Source organism: Rosa rugosa, chromosome 1 (genome assembly GCF_958449725.1).
Source record: "Rosa rugosa chromosome 1, drRosRugo1.1, whole genome shotgun sequence".
In the NCBI taxonomy this organism is placed as follows: domain Eukaryota; kingdom Viridiplantae; phylum Streptophyta; class Magnoliopsida; order Rosales; family Rosaceae; genus Rosa; species Rosa rugosa.
The window spans coordinates 1,377,793-1,393,148 of NC_084820.1; the positions used below are offsets into that span (position 1 = coordinate 1,377,793).

The window sequence follows — 15,356 nt, forward strand, 5'->3', positions numbered from 1 at the left end:
TGTTCCCAACTTCTGCACTATTTTAGGATTGGTTATAAGTTCAAGTTTTACCATCATCATTCATCAATGCTGAAATTTACCCAATTAAAGATCCATACTTTTAACTCAAAAAACTACATCCCCAAAGCTTGCCACTTGTCCAAAGTTAACCAGAATTAACTACCTGGGTCCCACAATCCTCTCTGTGGCTAGCTCAGCCTCTCTGTGTCTCATATCCCCAAAAATCCCAAAGATGCAAACTTGAACCCAGAAATCAACATGGGTTACTCTGTAATCACACCACCACCCACTCCTCCACCTCTTCTCCACCCGAACCCGAATCCGAATCCGAAGCCCAAACCCAATGCCCTCTCCCTGACCCGACGCTCCCTCCTCCTCTCCTCCACCTCCCTCTCCCTCACCACCCTCCCCTCCTCCGCCGCCGCCTCCCCTCCGCCGCCCGACACCACCATCACCGACCGCGTCTTCATGGACTTCAGCCTCTGCCCCACCTACTTCCGCTGGTCCTCCGAGCAACCCGTCCTCTGCCCCGACCCGGTCCCTCTGGGCCGGGTCGTCCTGGGCCTCTACGGCCACCACGTCCCCATCACCGTCGCGAACTTCAAGGCCATGGTCACCTCCGCCGCCTACAAGGGCACAACCGTCCATAAACTCTTCCCGGGTCAATTCTTCCTCGCGGGTCACCAGGGCGATAAACCCGGCGACGTCCGGCGGCCCATTGGCCTCGTCGCCCCGAACACCGAGACCGTCGATTCCAGGGCGTTTGAGTTGACTCACTCCCGGCCAGGGCTTCTCTCCCTTAGTCTATCGGAGAACGACGACGACGACGAGATCAAGCTCGACCCGGATTACCGAAACGTTGAGTTCTCCATCACTACTGGACCCGGCCCATGTCCTCAGCTCGATTACAAGAACATTGTCTTCGGCTCAGTACTCGAAGGTTATACCCAAGATTTAAAATTTCTTTTACATTAATTACTGTGTCGATGCATCAAGTAATAATAGTTGGTCTATAGTTTGATGTTACCGAAGTAGCGATACACTTTTCCTAACTAATTTAGGATACATTAATGTAGTGATACATCAACTACTATACATTTATGAGTGCATGAAGTTGTCAACTGTTTATGTACTGATGGACTTTCCCTGGCTGAATCACTAAAATGTTGTTCTGTTTTTGGGATTGTGAAGGTTTGGATGTTGTGACAGCTATAGCAGCTATACCGACGTACAGGCCATCGGAGAGAATACAGCAGTTCAACGATTTTGCAACGTTTATCGGAGATGATAGAGCAATGCAGGCTCGGGCGCTGTGGAATAAACCTCTCAAAACTGTGTATATCAGTGACTGTGGTGAGCTCAAAGTTGCAAAGCCTTCCCTTTCTCCTCCTAGTCTTCCTTAACACTTGAAAACAGCCGTGTACATTCAACATTGCATATAATGTAAATGTTCGTTATTGTTATTAGTGCTCACTGCATCACTGATCAATGATCACTGTGTTTTATAAGAGGCTTCTTGAATATTGGAGACTGTAGATCTTGTTTCGGATATGAAGATTTTGTTATAAACACAGTTCAAGTTGTTTAACATGCTTTATACATCTTATGCTTTTGAGCTAGTACTGGAATTGTTAAATTTTTGGGCAGAACTCTAACTCGGTCTAATCCTCTCCTTTATAAAGCCTCAACATATATGATATATGGAGAACACTACTTGTATTACCAAGTTCATAATCTGTGGCATAATCTGACAGTTAGATGGACTGAAAGGAAAAACTTTCAGAGGCTTGTACATACTGTAGACTAATCTTTGCATTTCTAGAAGCATTTTGGCTATGTCGACATTAGCCTTAAATCATTTTCTGCCAATCAATGCAATACAACCTACATCCTGCACATATTCCATTCAGATTGACACAACTTGTGCACAATCTGCTGAAACCAAAGACAATGTAAGTGTCAGATTCAGCAACCGAGGGTGTTTTAATCAAAGTGAGCATCTGAGCAACACTAAACTCTTGTATGCCCCAAACGGTTGCTCGAAACACGGAAGCTGCGGCTGGTTTATGTGCCATAGACGTGTTTGGGGCCCGTGAACCATGATTGAGCCAACGGTTGTGCTGCCTTTACCTGAAGATGGTTGGATCAGATGACTAGCGAACTGGCTGGATGAAGTTGCTTTGCTTCATCCACAAGATGGCAGTCGTGTAGCAACAGCTTCTTATTTCTTCTACTTCAACCTATAGGATATTTGTTACGAGGTTGGTATCGCGACTCATGTTGTTCGTTTTCGACGACTAGTCTGCAAGCAAGTAATGTCCTGTTCCGACTTCCCATATTCCTGCAATTTCACACGATTGAACGATTGATCAAAGAAACAAGTGTGAGAATTTATCACATTCAACATTGGAAGTGAACATTATCACATTCATCTGGTCCTTTCTGCATCATGGACCCGCTGTGGGCTTTCACTCGAGGAGCCTCTTCAGCTCTTTCGAAGTGGGGCCCAATTTGTGCTTGCAGACCCCACGGATACGTATAGGAGAGGAGGACCCTACCACGTAAAAGGCGTGGTATAAGTACAGGTTTTTACGCGAGTGGGACCCCCATCACCTGCATGCGCGCGTGAGGGGTCAGCCGCCGGCAGAGGCAGCAGTGCTTAGATTTAAGAGGGAACAGTGTTTTGCCTTTGTGGGGCCCGCCGGCGCTGCTTTTTTCACAGCTGTACGAACAGGATTCTCTGACAGAAGGCGTGGCTTCCTAAGTGGTCCATGAAACTCGGTGGCGACACGTGTGTGCCGTACGGGGTGGACGTTGCTGTGCGGTGGGACCGGGACTGACGAGAAGGAACAGAGGGAAACCGAAGAAAAACCTCAATCCATTCGTCGATCGGAGAGCTTGGTTTTAACGGTCTTCGTTTCCTCTGTGTAATCAGTGTACTCCCAAGAAATATCTAACGACTTCCGAACCATGTGTCACCCAAATCTAATGGTGCCACCATAACAAAATTACTTCAATAGTTTTTTTCTTGATTAAACTAAACTCTCGGATCTGAAACAAAGTCTTTAAAATCTTAAGTAATTATTTTAGAGTATCACATATTTTGAAATTTTGTAACTAAAATGTGACGTATAAATACGAGAGCTCTTTTTTTTTTTTTAGCTGATTCAGTTACAGTACAACAGCTAAACTCGAATGTACAGTTAATTTTTATTAGACCGTCTTGGTTTCAAGTTCATGTATACAACTTTTGTTCTAATCCTATCCGATCTCCCCACTAGTTCATATATTGTCTCAGTTCTATAACTTGAAATGTCATACTCCATAGTACTATAGAAATTTATTAATTTACATTGACAAATTGACATTGCTTTAGTTTCTTTTTTAACAATTGATTGAAAGCTTTATTTAATGTAGCTGCTTTAAGTCTCTCTTTTGTCCAACTTTTCAGTAGCTCCCTTTATTATCCAAATCTGATCATTGATGAAACATTGAAATCCTAGCTAGTTGATGTTTAAGATTACCTTGCTCTAGCAAAACCCTAACTTAACTAACAAAACCCTAGAGTCATCTCAGATCGGCATGTACAGTCTGTGGATTTGTTATGATTGAAGATGGGGTGGTACTTTGTCTGCTTCTATAAAGCCTTCTGTTGCTTCAGCGTATCCCATGGGTTAAAGCACAAAAGTTGTCCCTCCTTTCTTTTCTTTTACTTTTCTTCTCAAGCACTTCTCTTATCTCTTCCAACTTTTTAAATTATTTTCAATGTCTACTGTCCTAGGCCTAGCTTCCTGCATATACCAAAGGGTGAAATATCTCTCAGAATCATAATAGAAACTTCCTGCAACAATACAAAATCGTGTTGCCCAATACCATTCCTATAGACACATGGTGACTTCCACTGTGCACATCTTGCCCTTTCTAGCTAGCCACCACTTGCACAGCTCCTCCACTCATCGATCCTCATCCCTCCCATCTTCTCTATACGCTCTAAAACGGACATGCATATAATGAGGAAAAAAGGGGTTAAAACTCTACTCTTAAGGCAATTATTTTCACTTACGGGGATCTTTCAGACATTAATTATCTTATATTTAGAGTCAACGTACGTCTAAAAGAAACTCGACATGTGATTTATCATATCTTTAATTTAGCTTCGTAATGCAAGTCAGATGCACTTAAGATAGTCGCACAAAACCTTATAGGCGAGATATGAGACTTAAATGAGAATCATTCACGTGTGGATAACCTTTCAAATGCATCAAAGATCATAAATCATTCACGTGTATGACATTTCTCGGTCATTTTTCCGAATACGTACATAAGGCTCCAATGGTGGGTAAGTATTATCATATTGAGGTAACATATAACCGAAAAATCCAATCATATGCAGAGGACAATGATGCCCCTAAACTCACCAACCAGTCCTTCAAACCTAGCCTATTGAAGACTCTTTTTTTTTTTGGGTACAAAAAAAACCTATTGAAGACTTTGAAGTATGAACAATGCCCCCAAGTCTACAACAACAACAGTGGAATCTAAGAGTCATCAATTATCAATCTTTGTCTTATTAACCCGATCTCCCATGTCATCTCCACCACGTGTCGACCTATCTCCACCGTCCGATCCCCCCCACCCCCCCACTCCTCGGTACCGGCGTCAGCCAGTCATCATCATCATCACTCTCAACTCAGAAACCAAAGTCGTCCCTCTCCCAAAAAAGAGCTTTGCGTTTCTCTCTAGCCCCCCCCCCCCCTCTCTCTCTCTCTCTCTCTGCTCTTCTCGCTTTTCTGAACCGCGCTGTCCCTCATGAACTAAAAAAGCGCTTTTCTTTTCAGCCCAGAAAAATCTCAAAACCTCAAATGGCTTTTCACCACCACCAAACCCCTCACGAAATGGCCTTCCACGGCTCCTTTCCTGACACCCAACAACCCCCCCAGCTCGCCCCCACGTGGCTCAACGCGCAGCCGTTCCGCTCCCTGAACAGCTTCTCCCGGAACGACGACGTCGTCATATCGCCGTCCGGGAAGAGCGGCGATCGCGGCGGCGAAGAGGACGAGGAGGATGAACTGGAGTGCGAGAGCGGGAGGTTCAAAGCCGACATAGTAGGCCACCCTTTGTACGAACAGTTGGTCTCCGCACACGTTTCGTGCCTGAGGATCGCCACGCCGGTCGACCAGCTGCCCAAGATCGACGAGCAGCTCGTGCAGTCGCAGCGCGTGGTGGACAAGTACTCGGCGATGAGAGCCAACGGCGATTTCCAAGTTATGGATGAGAAAGAACTTGACTCGTTCATGGTTAGTAACTTATAGTAACTTAAATCTCTTTCCTTTTTAAGATTAAGGATCACAACTTTTTTGGTCGTACGAGTCTTCAATTTGTAACCCTTTACAGTTTAGCCCTTCAAATTGTTTGTAATCTTAATTTTGGACAGAGAATCTGAGTTTTAGTGCTAAAGATCACTACTTTTGTTTGGTGTTTGTAGACAAACTATGTTCTTTTGCTTTGTTCCTTCAAAGAACAACTGCAGCAACATGTTCGAGTTCATGCCATGGAGGCAGTCATGGCTTGTTGGGAGCTTGAGCAATCTCTACAAAGCTTAACAGGTAATTTTCTCCAAGAATTACTTTGGTGAAAAAAAGAAAGTAACTTTTTTTTTTTTGTGATTGGAATTCAAATCATACAACTTTTTATCACTGTTATGGTTCTGTTTTGAGTGCTAATATCATAGACATGTAGTACTAGTTATGACTTTATCTCTGATAAAAAGAGAGAGGCAAGGCGTGCATTAGTTACAGTGGCTTAAAGTCTCTTTTCAATAGATTCTTCAGGTTTGAATAGTGCCTATAGGTTTTCGATCGCTCCTCGATTTATGACTAGGGATTTCATAACCGTCAATTTATGATCTTTATACTATTATATATGCATCTACAGCAGACAAGTGTTTAGAGTTTATGAATGGCTTGGTTATAATTGGTTTAATTATGATACGAAAACACAGGTGTATCAACGGCTGAGGGCACAGGGGCCACAATGTCCGATGATGATGAACAATTCGACAGTGACATTAACTCGTATGATGCGAGTCTAGATGGACATGACACCATGGGATTCGGTCCTCTCGTGCCAACTGAAAGTGAGAGATCTCTAATGGAGCGCGTAAGGCAAGAATTGAAGCATGAATTGAAACAGGTATGATTGAACGAACTATAGATCCACACTACACATTCATGTGCTATAGATGCAAGATTCTAGGTGATATATAACATGTGGTGCATATTCTCAGGGTTACAAGGAAAAGATTGTCGACATTCGTGAGGAAATTCTGCGTAAGAGAAGAGCAGGGAAACTTCCAGGTGACACCACTTCTGTGTTGAAAGCTTGGTGGCAAACACATTCCAAATGGCCTTACCCAACTGTGAGTTTCAAATTCCAACCATATATAATAATCAATCCCCTTTGATAACTTAATCAGAAATTAACGCCTCTTTCTTTTGCTACAAATAGGAGGAAGACAAAGCGAGGCTAGTGCAGGAAACAGGGTTGCAATTGAAGCAGATTAATAACTGGTTTATCAATCAAAGAAAAAGGAACTGGCACAGCAACCTCTCCACAACTTCTGTTTTGAAGAGCAAGCGCAAGAGGTAGGAATATTGCACACTTAAAATTATTGTTGTTAATCCTGTTCATTTTGCTTCTTTAGACCTTATATATTAATCTTTTCCCCATTGTTTAAAAAAAGTAATGCAGGTGATGGCAACACTCAACAATTCAAGTAACCGTGACCACTTTAACTTATGGAGAGATGAAAATCTAGCATCAGAAATGGGCTGCAAGGAGATATTTTGTTTGAAGAAGTTTATGTCTAGTACAGTAAAAGCTTTAGAGCAGTATATGGTGATGCTGCCTCATGTCCTTGATCACTCCTGAGTCTGACACCATTCTAGTACCACATCTCATCAAACGTTGCATGTAACAGGAACAAACTCAAAGGAGGCTGTCTTTGGGTCTAGATAGAGTTTTTGTAAGCTAAGAACCTCTACATTTAAATGTTTGCCTTCTGTATTTGATTTCTATGGATGAGAATGGTTATAATATAGTTTATAGATGTTTCATATATTAGGGTTTCCTGGTTTCTTTATCAACATTCACAGCCTTGCATCCAAAACTGGCATGCTCTTAATTTCAATTTGAAAATTTCATCCAAAATTTACAACTGAGAATAGACTACATCCTGTTCTGTATAATGCAGAACGCAATCATTCAGCAAATAAAATTAAAAAATAAAGAATGAGAGCCACCCTAATTCTAATCTAACCTTCAGATTCTTCAGAAGCATGTACACCAACAACCGGACCCTGCTGAGAAACCAAACTCGAAGGAGCTGCAAACCTTGCTGAGAAATTAGCAACCGGATTCTCCCCATCTCTACCTTCACTGCCGTTATCAAAATTGAGATTATAGCTATTCATATCATACTGGAACCTATTCTTTGGCTTCTTTTTCTCGCACAATCTAACTTTCCGCTTCCTACACCGCCTGCAATATGCACCAATCTTCCTAACCAAGTTCTTCCACTTGGGCCCTCCATAAACCTCCGTAAACTCCCTAGCCTTGTTCAGCTTCTTCCTCCACCAAGTCACCTCCTTGGTGCTAAAGTTACATCCTGATCCTCCCAATAGATGCTTACCTTCATTCTCGCTGCTGCTTTGCTTCCACGGAAACCTGAAAACCCCGAAACAGCCATGATAACAAGCCTGGCCATCCTCTTCATAGCCATCGATGCCTACTTCTCTTTGATCATGGTCATAACTGTCCCTCATGAGCATTGAAGGGTGGTCGCTCATGAAGTCCGGTACGTTTTTTTGTTGAAGACAAATCTCTGGTGAAAGTCTTGGAATCGAAGGACCTTAAAAATAAATGGGGAACAGATAGAGGGGAGAGAGAGAGAGAAATGGAAAGAGAGGTTGGTGGCTTTGGTGCTAAGGATTTGTTCGTACAGGGTTTTATACCTTGCATGAAACTTCCCAAACCTTCCTAGGTTTGGGAAACCAAGCAAGAAAAGGAATTCTGAGATGTGAAGGATTTGGACTCCTAAATAATTTTCTGCAGGTGCTACGCGGTGTCGTAACGCCCACGCTTTGGATTTCTATTTTTGGTATGGATAATACTAACAACTATCATGAAATTTGGTGTAATCAGTTAATCAGTTGCTTTTGTAAAGCAGCCCATTTTCTGCTGTCGTTTTGACTAAAGAAACAATTTTTTTTTTTTTTTTTTTCCATTGGGAAAATGAAAAGAAAGGCTACAAACAGCCTCCTCTAACACAACGTAAGCACTTCTCAAAACAAAAAAAAATAAAAAAAAATACCTAACCTTATTCCTCATGAAGCCAGTTTTGTTGTGGGACGCGATAACAAGTTTGGGACATTATGTGACCGATCCAACCACTTCGATCAAGAAACTCCCACTTTTAGCTCCTTCGGCTTTTAATTTTGACTAGTTTAATTATGGATGTAATAGGGGTTTCCATTTGTAATTTTCCTTTTTCTTCTTAAAAAAAAAAAATCCAAAACGTAGGCCTAAGATATCATGATGTAAGGCAGTTGAAGCAGATTGAGGAAGAGACCATTCCAACTGGAAATTGTATTAGAATGCCCCAAATTAGCAATTGAGTCTACAAGGAAGTTTGTCTCCCTTCCAAATGTGCTTAAAGGATATTTGGCTGAACCTTAAAGCAAGAGTAGCAATATCATGTAGAAGCATTTTGATACGCCAAGGGGGGTTTTCTTGTTACTAAGAAAAGAAATTTATGCTGTCCTTAGGAATGGAACGGTAGGATCCTCATATATAAGGTCTTATGAAAAAGGGGTGTGAATTAGAGGTTTAGATTAGATTTGGATGACTGAAATGAAAGTTAATGAAGACTTCCAAGAAATACCCATCAAAACCTTTTGTTGGGTGCGAAAATTGCGTTGTTTTGGTGCTAAACAAAGCGATGAAACCAACACAGAAAGTGCAAACAATCCATCCAATCTTCATATTCTTGTATATTTATGTTGAAACATGATAGCAAACACTTGATTCAAAGGTAAACGTCAAACCTAACAAAGTTGACAACTTTATAAGATCTAAAAACTTCTGTAAAACAATGAAACAACCTTTCCTATCACATTAATACAAAGACACACTAGGCATCTTCCAATGGCCTGGAACAAGGTGGGATGATCTGGCATTTACTCGCATGCATATCACTTTTGAACCTGAGGCAGCGTTGAGGGCGGTTGCTGCTGTGTTTGGCCTTGTACTTTAGGAGGAATCTTTGCAGCCATAGCACGTAATTGGTTTGCAATCTCAGTGAAGTTCAGTCTCTCAGATGGCTCTGATGACCAGCATCTCTCCATCAGTAATTTCCACTCTGAATCACAAGACTCAGGGATTGGTGGCCGCAATGTATTACTCACAATACCGCCTGCATCATATATGAACGACTCTATCAATATCTCTCAAATTCTCAATCCAAATAAACCTTATAAGAGCCAAGCGTGATTACAGAAATAATAAGTTATTACGCAGTAGATCACCTATGATAGCACCATAGTGTAAGTTCCCATATGGTTCTTCTCCAGTGAGGAGCTCCCACAGTACGATACCAAAAGAAAAAACATCAACCTAATGTATCCAAAAAAAAAAAAAAATCAATAAAAGTATGCCCAAGGGGCAATCATATGTCACAGACTATTCCATATTTCAAAAGTCAAAAGGAAAACACAAACCTTCTCAGAGACAAGGCTACTGCTACCATTCAAAAGTTCTGGTGCCATCCATGGAAGTGTCCCTCGCACACCACCGGAGATCAGGGTCTGACATTTCACCTTTGATAGGCCCAAATCACCAACCTGACATCAGAAGCAGACATGTGAACTTCTTTTCTTATTTGGTTAGGTGTGAACTTGGTCTTATAAATACACTCTATTAATAAAAGCATATTAATAGATCACTGTATTGAACAGCAAGAGTATTATTGCTGCAAATAAGCCATTTTGAATGCAAGGAAGAGCACTCCAGTCACTTACCTTGCAAATTGGGCGGTGTGGATCTCGAAGATTGACAAGTAAGTTGTCACTTTTCAAATCAAAGTGCACTATATTCTTTCCATGCAGGTACTCCATTCCAAATGCCACATCCATTGCAATCAATAGACGTTTGCGCTTGTCCAGACTCCTGTGTTATTTACCTTAAGAGTCAGCTATTTATTAAAATGAAAATTAAATGCCAACTATTGCATCCATTAAAATTTAATCACACAAAGCAAAGCCATTACTTCTCATTCTTCTGCAATGCATTTCTAAGAGAACCATTAACCATAAACTCTGTTACGGTTGCCACAGAACCTCCCGGGCCATCAAGTACAACGCCATAAAAAGCTACCACATTTGGGTGGTGCAAGTCAGCGAGGTTGATGGCCTCATTCCAGAAATCATTTCTCTGATAAAATTACATAAACCAAAATACAGCCCAATAAGTGATACATTAATGAACAAAATTAGTAGTTTCTGAAAACAAGTGTCTGAGAAGACAAACCATCCGCTCCTGTTCTGAAGGCTTCCCAGCAAAACACCTATCATTGATTCGTTTGATTGCAACATCAGTGCCCCTCCACTTTCCATGGTAGACGGTACCAAAGGTTCCAGAACCCAATTCTCTGAGCTCTTCAAGGTCACTATTCTTAATAATCTACCAAAAACAGTAACAAAAAAAAAAAAAAAAGTCATATTCATGGCACAAGTTAACAGCACCAGATCACACTTAGGAGACATAGAACAATGTTTTTAACCTGCAGCCGGCCAATGCCATCTGATACTGGAAACCCCAGATTTGGCTTATCTGGATATTGGGTCTTGACGTCCTGAAATAGAAAACAGAAATTAGAAAGCTGCAGTTGGTGAAAGGCTGGAATATAATGCTGTGCATGAGAGCGAGAAATTCATAAATTTAAGTGTATTAGTGCACATCCTCAAAAACACATGAATTACTAAATAAACAACCTCAACGGTGCGCTGCATGCTTGAAGTGCTGATTTGACCTTCATGTTGGTTGGAATCATATGCAGACTCATTTTTGTCATGAAAATCAGGATTTGACGGCGGAGATGACTGCAAAACTGAGGCAGCTACACCCTCAGCAACAGCTTTACCTTGCTTGATCAGTTCCTCCGCTGATTCTATGACCAAAGAAATAAGACAATTATTATGATGTCCAATTAAGTAACTAAAAAATGAACAAAGCAAAATATAGAAAGACCTTTGACTGACCTTTGGAAGACTGGGCAAGATCTGGACTAAGATCCTTGTTCAAATTGCCCGGTGGCTGTTGACCTACATCCTCCAATCGCATTTCTGTATTTAGTTCTGCACCATTGCCACCAAAGGGATCTCTATTTGTACAGGGTTCCTTTTTCAATTGTATTTTGGTAGGTATAGGAGGTGGAAGATGAGTATCATGGTGCAAATTCCAAGGATCTTGATCGCTGAATAGTGAGTTTGAAGAGTCCTGGACATCGACCGTTCTCATAGGTGTAGAGAAAGAAGATGGGATGTTACCATTTGAAGTAACAACTTCAACATCAGTAGGTACCATGTTGGGCTGGAATCTCAAGTTCTCATTTGTCCATTCAGTAGGAGGTTGAGTTCTATTAGGTAGAGGGGTGGAAACAACAGGGTTGCCATAATGAAATGCATGAGAATCCACAGGGACTCCAATTCTTGATTGTTGATAAGATTCAGGATTTCCCCACATAGATGGTTGTGGTGCCTCAACGAATTCTACTGGCTGTGTACTATGCATTTGTGAGACTCCAGTAGTGTAAGAAGCCAGTACTTCAGTTGGAATAAATTGATTCCTGTCAAAGATATTATCTGGAGGTAACTCCCTTCCTGCAACTTGTGGTGGTTTCTGATCATAGCTGTCTTCCCTTCTAGGCGTTTCAACAGGTGGCTTACCATGCTCATTATTAACATAAACCTCAGATGGGCTTATCCTGAAGGTTTCCATCATCTGAGAAACATTTTCTTCTTTCAGAAATTTGTTGGAATATGCTTGCGGAGACTCACGAACCAGGCATTCCGGAGTTTGAACAGGCAGGCCTCCAGTAAGTGGTACCTCTTGATTAACAGGAGTGTTAACCAAATCTTCCTGTTTAACCTGATACTGGGCTGGGGCAACCCTCCTCATGACACCCTGGGGTGCTGAAATCATTGGATGATCAACTTGTTGAAGATTATTTCTCTCCTCCTCATATTTTCCCTCAGAATTCTGCACTATCCCAGTTGCATCTGAATGCGGTGTTCCAACAAGAGGATCTACTTGGCCTTGGACCCCGGGTCTAATCTCAACTCCCTGCCCAACATTACCTTCCCCCAATGCTCCACTTACCACAACCCTGTTTGTTGGCTGAGATCTCCAGTTTTCCTTCATAAGGAGACTATGGTAATTTGAATCTGAATCAGATACAGGGCTTGCACCACCGTCTCGTTGACCCTGTACTGGGACCGGGTCAGAATGTGCATGAGGCAAAGCCTTCTGACACATAAAGCAGTCTTCCAACCTTTTGGATTTCTCAGGATACATTACCTGTTGGTGGGAGACCAAACCATCATGGAAAATCATATGTTCCGGCGGTGGAAACTGATGCCAGCCATAAGCACTTCCTGCTGCTGGTGAGGGGACCTGCACCTGATATGTATTATAGCTTTGTTCAGCTGGAAGCTGGACAACCCTGGGGCCAAAGGCAGTTTCATCCACATAATGATGATCTAATCGAGTCTGTTGGGGTTGCATCAATGGCTGAAGCACATTTGGTCTCATACTAACATGAGAAGATGAAGGACTCATTGTCATATGCACTGCAGGAATGAAGTGATGCGAGGTCATGCCAGCACCACTATCACGGAATTGCTGTTGGGTAAAGACAGGACCAGCAGTCCCAAACAGGTGAGGATTTGGGAATCCCATCTGGGGAAGAAGCTGGCGAGGGTTAACATAAGCTTGCAGATAAGGAGAAGTGGACTGAATGTCAATTCCAGGTTGCTGCAACCCCAGTTGTTGCTGTGATACTGTAACAGGCACAGTCCTTTCTAACTCTACCTCAGGCAGAGAAGATGATGTTTGGGGAGGGCCAGTCTTAACCACATTAATGCCTGATGGAACTGTAGAAACTTCATAAACTGCAGGGTTGGGATCTGTAAGAACCAATCTTGTACCAGTGTCCTGAGAGTTGGTCGAACCTCCTTTAGGGGATAACTTGTCCCCTTTAGGCGATAACCGGCCTGTAGTTCCAGCTACATCCCCCTGGCAAGGAGCTGAGCTATCAACAGCATCAGTTCCACTAATATCAGAATTCTGTGTTGAAGTTGCACTTGTTATACTCTCTCTCCTCATCATACCACTACCAACCCCATCCGTAATCCCATTCACAGCATCAACATATCTCTGCCCACTATCATGTAAATCCCCAAACTGTACAGAACCAGATGTATCGAGTTCTGAAGCAGAAAATAGAAACACCCTCAGTTTTGCTGACCCATCTGGAGACCTCTCCACTAACTTCTCATACTCATCCTTCATATTGTCAAGATCATCAGCACATGAAACTGACACCAGTGCATCAAGATCCTCGTCGGGGAGCTGATATTTAATAACCACAGATTGCCCGTATGAATCCACCATTTTCTGCACTAGCTCGTAGAAGTTCACATCTCTCCGAACACTAATAATCCTTGTCTGTCCTCCAACATATCTCAACATCCCATCACTTGGTCTGGGCAAAATCTTGCCACCAAAACTGCACAGCAGCTTTATTTTCCTCCCTGACACAGAATCATCTCCACCATCATCACTGGCTTGATCACTCCGATTTCCCATATTAGGACTGTAAGCAAACCCAGATGTCAAATCACTACCCGACTGATCACCAAAATTGCTCTTACTGCCTAAATTGGTACTATAACCAAACCGAGCTGACAAATCACTAACACCCTGATCCAAACCATTACCAACAACCATACTCCCCACATTCGAACTACACACATAAGGCCCAGCTCCAGCTGCTGCAGGAGAGCTTACAAGATCAACCGCACTCCCAACAACCCTACTCCCCAAATTAGGACTGTAACCGATTCCCACACCAATTGCAGGGCTCACACCCGGATGCCCCACCGGCACAGGCATCCTAGGGCCCCATGTGGCCACACCCGTCACCGGATTCCCATACCCTAAACTAACATACCCCGCCTCTGAAACCGGCCCAGGGTAATACATAGGACTATTACCTTGAGCAAGGTTGGGGAGAAACCCAGCTGTAGTAGCCAACGCAATGCGGGGCTCCTCAGCCACACTCCGAGCTACATTTAAAGGCCTCAAATCTTGGGGAACCGAATTTTGATCAAACGCCATATCTAGAAATGAATAAACACAATTTGAATCAAGGCACCTGTAAATTTTTTCAATCCTAAACACTAAAACAGAGGATCAAACACAATAAAGCTCACATCTTTGCTTCACAATCCCAGTATTACTACAAACCCAAGTCATATTCCACCAAACTAGTCCTAAATTTCACATCTTTATACCAAAAACAGGGCTAAACTAAACACAGAAATATCAAAATTGCAATAGAGCGAGAGAGAGAGAGGAACAGAGAGTACCAGATTTAAACGGCGTCGTGAAAAGAGAGAGAGAAACAACTCTGAGTCGGTGATCAAGCTCACAGTGACAAGCGTCCCCCTCGATTCAGGGCCTCGTCACTTGGTGTTTGTCTCTAAAGATCAAATCTTTGATTCACCTACAAGATTTTGGAGGTGGGTCTGAAATTTTTCTCGGGAAAAAAGGAATGAAGAAACAGAAAGAGTGAGGCTTTGTGTGAAGGAATTGGAGGGTGTTGGGCTTTAGGTTTTTCGAAAGCTTTGGTGTTTTTTTGGGTTTGAGAAGAGAAGAGAAGAGAGGAGGAGGAGGAGGTGGTGGTAAGAACAAGGCACGTGGATGGTTTCATGCAAGATTGTGATTTGAGTCAAAAAAGTGTTATGCGGGGGATTTTGTGTGTGTCATGAACTTGGGAAGGAAGGTTTGGATTCTCAGATGGTGACAAGTTTGTGGGACTGAAGATCTTTGTTTAAGGTTTAGTCTCATTATCTCTAATAATCAATTTTCTTTTTGGGGATGAGGTGATGTCAATAATATGTGGCCAAATGTTCATTGGTTTGGTTTATACGTGTGCTTGGTGTAATGATGGTATGATTTTAGATCGTAAATCAAGAGCCACAAGTATTCTATTTTTGCAAAGCTATCCAAACTATTTA

The 15,356-nt window shown here is 42.3% G+C and overlaps 3 protein-coding genes across 5 annotated transcripts; 2 read left to right on the plus strand and 1 right to left on the minus strand.

The window, feature by feature from the left end:
* Positions 1-212: 212 nt before the first annotated feature.
* On the plus strand, positions 213-1,599 carry LOC133726927 (peptidyl-prolyl cis-trans isomerase CYP28, chloroplastic). Its single transcript, XM_062154567.1, has 2 exons — positions 213-940; positions 1,192-1,599. Exons 1-2 carry the CDS (start codon positions 259-261, stop codon positions 1,401-1,403), a joined length of 894 nt encoding a protein of 297 aa, XP_062010551.1. The 5' UTR covers positions 213-258; the 3' UTR covers positions 1,404-1,599.
* A 3,130-nt stretch (positions 1,600-4,729) lies between these two features.
* Positions 4,730-7,117, plus strand: LOC133709187 (homeobox protein knotted-1-like 3). 2 transcript variants are annotated; one of them, XM_062134854.1, is made up of 6 exons: positions 4,730-5,297; positions 5,486-5,606; positions 6,002-6,192; positions 6,287-6,418; positions 6,508-6,644; positions 6,743-7,117. In XM_062134854.1, the coding sequence occupies exons 1-6, from the start codon at positions 4,863-4,865 to the stop codon at positions 6,777-6,779; spliced, it is 1,053 nt and encodes a 350-aa protein (XP_061990838.1). In that variant the 5' UTR covers positions 4,730-4,862; the 3' UTR covers positions 6,780-7,117. The 2 variants fall into 2 exon arrangements, with proteins under 2 accessions (XP_061990838.1, XP_061990845.1); XM_062134861.1 differs by having other exon boundaries at positions 6,751-7,117.
* A 1,882-nt stretch (positions 7,118-8,999) lies between these two features.
* On the minus strand, positions 9,000-15,144 carry LOC133709204 (uncharacterized). Of its 2 annotated transcripts, XM_062134869.1 has the most exons (10): positions 14,706-15,144; positions 11,316-14,456; positions 11,049-11,224; positions 10,838-10,909; positions 10,585-10,737; positions 10,325-10,488; positions 10,077-10,224; positions 9,777-9,899; positions 9,585-9,672; positions 9,000-9,472 (listed from the first exon to the last, which is right to left on the minus strand). In XM_062134869.1, the coding sequence occupies exons 2-10, from the start codon at positions 14,452-14,454 to the stop codon at positions 9,252-9,254; spliced, it is 4,284 nt and encodes a 1,427-aa protein (XP_061990853.1). In that variant the 5' UTR covers positions 14,455-14,456; positions 14,706-15,144; the 3' UTR covers positions 9,000-9,251. The 2 variants fall into 2 exon arrangements, with proteins under 2 accessions (XP_061990853.1, XP_061990861.1); XM_062134877.1 differs by having other exon boundaries at positions 11,316-15,144.
* Positions 15,145-15,356: the final 212 nt, after the last annotated feature.

What these genes read in the sequence shown, in the direction of transcription:
- LOC133709187 (XM_062134854.1), top strand. Translation starts at nt 4,863, where the DNA reads ATGGCTTTTCACCACCACCAAACCCCTCACGAAATGGCCTTCCACGGC. An exon ending in ATCTCTACAAAGCTTAACAG is followed by an intron (nt 5,607 to 6,001) that starts GTAATTTTCTCC and finishes ACGAAAACACAG; the next exon opens with GTGTATCAACGGCTGAGGGC. An exon ending in CCAAATGGCCTTACCCAACT is followed by an intron (nt 6,419 to 6,507) that starts GTGAGTTTCAAA and finishes TGCTACAAATAG; the next exon opens with GAGGAAGACAAAGCGAGGCT.
- LOC133726927 (XM_062154567.1), top strand. Translation starts at nt 259, where the DNA reads ATGGGTTACTCTGTAATCACACCACCACCCACTCCTCCACCTCTTCTC. An exon ending in CTTCGGCTCAGTACTCGAAG is followed by an intron (nt 941 to 1,191) that starts GTTATACCCAAG and finishes GGGATTGTGAAG; the next exon opens with GTTTGGATGTTGTGACAGCT.
- LOC133709204 (XM_062134869.1), bottom strand. Translation starts at nt 14,454, where the DNA reads ATGGCGTTTGATCAAAATTCGGTTCCCCAAGATTTGAGGCCTTTAAAT. An exon ending in ATGGCATTGGCCGGCTGCAG is followed by an intron (nt 10,738 to 10,837) that starts GTTAAAAACATT and finishes TGTTTTTGGTAG; the next exon opens with ATTATTAAGAATAGTGACCT. An exon ending in ACACTATGGTGCTATCATAG is followed by an intron (nt 9,473 to 9,584) that starts GTGATCTACTGC and finishes TATATGATGCAG; the next exon opens with GCGGTATTGTGAGTAATACA.